The 2,438-nt window shown below is 44.3% G+C and overlaps 1 protein-coding gene across 1 annotated transcript in view; it reads right to left on the reverse strand.

Moving 5' to 3' along the window:
* Positions 1-2,438, reverse strand: part of YARS (tyrosyl-tRNA synthetase) — a 77,896-nt gene that overhangs the window by 36,420 nt on the left and 39,038 nt on the right. Inside the window, exon 5 of the mRNA XM_011974074.1 lies at positions 740-820. Coding sequence (XP_011829464.1) covers positions 740-820 — 81 coding nt within the window. The remainder of the gene's footprint in view (positions 1-739; positions 821-2,438) is intronic.

Raw genomic sequence — 2,438 nt, forward strand, 5'->3', positions numbered from 1 at the left:
ATATATATATATATATATATATATATAGAAAGAGAGAGAGAGAGAGAGAGTGTAAGCATTTCTGCATTCACTAAATATATCAAAAAACTAAGCCAGGCACAGTGGATCTCACCTATAATCCCAGCACTTTGCGAGGCCAAGGCAGGAAGACTGCTTGAACCCAGGGGTTTGAGACCTGCCTGGGCAATACAGGGAGGCCTCATCTCTGCAAGCAATTTTAAAACTAGCCGAGTGTTGTGGCATGCACCTGTGGTCCCAGCTACTTGGGAGGCTGAGGTGGGAGAACTGCTTGAGCCCAGGCCCACACCACTACAGTCTGGCCTGGGCAAGAGATCGAGAACTTGTCTCAAAAAAAAGACAAAACAAAGAAAAAGATGCTGGGAAATGCGAACCAAATGCTCTGTGAAAGGACAGTAGTTCCATCTGGTAATGCCTCTCCTTGGAAACTGGGCTATTAGGAAAGGAGTAAATCCAACAGGTGCGGGAGCAGCTTCCTGGTTGTCACCAGGCACATGGGCTTTGGAGTTTGAAAGATTTGGGTACTAATAATTCCTGCTCAGTTACTAACTGTGTGATATTGGACAACTTCTTATTCTTTTATCCTCAGTTTTCTCAACTGCAAAACAAGGAGAATATTTACCATACACTATGACTAGTGGGACTGACCATCATAGTTCAATAAACATAGTTGCATACCGCTGAGGCGCAAGTGAAAAAAGACAGGAAAGCGGACACTCACCTTCTCTGCAAAGGTGAAAATCTTTCTCTGATCAACGCCTCCAAATTGGGCATCTACTTTTAAATACTCTTCATCCAAAGCCTGTGGAAAGAAACACATGAACATAAACATCTACTTTATTTTTTTGAGATAGAATCTCACTCTGTTGCCCAGGCTGGAGTGCTGTGGCATGATCTTGGCTCACTGCCACCTCTGCTTCCCAGGTTCAAGTGAGTCTCCTGCCTTAGCCTCCTGAATAGTTAGGATTACAGGCATGCACCACCACGCCCGGCTAATTTTTTGTACTTTTAGTAGAGACGGGGTTTTGCCATGTTGTCCAGGCTGGCCTTAAACTCCTGAGCTCAGGTGATCCACCCGCCTTGGCCTCCCAAAGTGCAGGGATGACAGGCAAGAGCCACTGTGTCCGGCCTAAACATCTACTTTATTTCTTCTATATAGGTCTGAGAAATCAGAAAGTTTAGGAAATTACTAGATTTTTCAGAAGGTAAAGCCAAGAAGAAAATAAAACAGCAGTCAGCCTCCCTCTTGGCCTCAAAAGCTGCAAAGACAGTTGCTGAGTGCTTGTGGTGAACATTACTCCATGTGGATGTCATGGGATAAAAAAACAAGAGTAGTCTCTGCCCTCAGGATATGCAGAATCCTGCAGGGAGGGAGAGAAGAAGGAAACAAACCGTAGTTATGCCAAAAGCATCCTACTGAATAAGGTGGCCTACGACAAATGACATATAAGTAGCATAAAGAAGTCCTGTGAGAATTCGGGAAAAAGGTAAGACTGAACTAGAAAATAGTGACGGTATGGGTGCGATGGCTCACGTCTGTAATCCCAGCACTTTGGGAGGCTGAGGTGGAAAGATCACTTGAGCCCAGGTGCCTCTACAAAAACAAAAAACAAACAAACAAACAAAAATTAGCCAAGTGTGATGGCATGCATCTACAGTCCCAGCTACTCAGGAGGCTGAGGTAGGAGGATCACCTAAGCCCAGAGAGCTTGTGGCTGCAGTGAGCCATGATTGTGCCACTGCATCCCAGCCTGGAAGACAGAAGGAGACCCTGTCTCAAAAAATAAAATAAAATAAATAAATAAAACAGTGACTGTCCTTTATGACATGCCAGGCCTGCTGCCAGCTCCGTGGATGGTGAGATAAATCAGACCCAGACTCTCCCTTCAAGAAGCCCAATTATCCAGCTGGGGAGAGACATGTAACAGATCATTTCAACTCAGTGTGCTAAGGGCTAACCTAGATGTTCATATAAGGAACAGTGTTGACATAAAAGAAGAAATTATCTCTATCTAGTTAGATGGGTGTGGGGAGGGCTTCCTAATATCAGACTGTGGGCTAAGCTTGGTTTTGAAGAACATATAGATGTTTTTCATCATGCAGAGGAAACAGAATGTGAGAAGGCACAGAGGTGTGAAGTGTTTAGGGAAATTCTGAGTGATTCAGTCTGCAAAAGTACAAACTTCAAGGAAGGTGGGAAGCAGTGACTGATAAGGTTAGAAAAGTAGGTAAGGACCATTAAATGTCATGCTAGGGTGCCTAGTGTTATCTTAACCAGTGAAAGGTTTTAAGGAGAGGAGAAATATGACTAGCACTGTAGGAAGATGGCAACAGTAACGGGGCAGGGTAGACTTGAGACCCATGGGTCGGAGACAAAGTGAATGGCTCAAAGGCTATTGTGAAAGTCTAAGTGAGAAATA

Source organism: Mandrillus leucophaeus, unplaced genomic scaffold, assembly GCF_000951045.1.
Source record: "Mandrillus leucophaeus isolate KB7577 unplaced genomic scaffold, Mleu.le_1.0 Scaffold141, whole genome shotgun sequence".
Taxonomy (NCBI): domain Eukaryota; kingdom Metazoa; phylum Chordata; class Mammalia; order Primates; family Cercopithecidae; genus Mandrillus; species Mandrillus leucophaeus.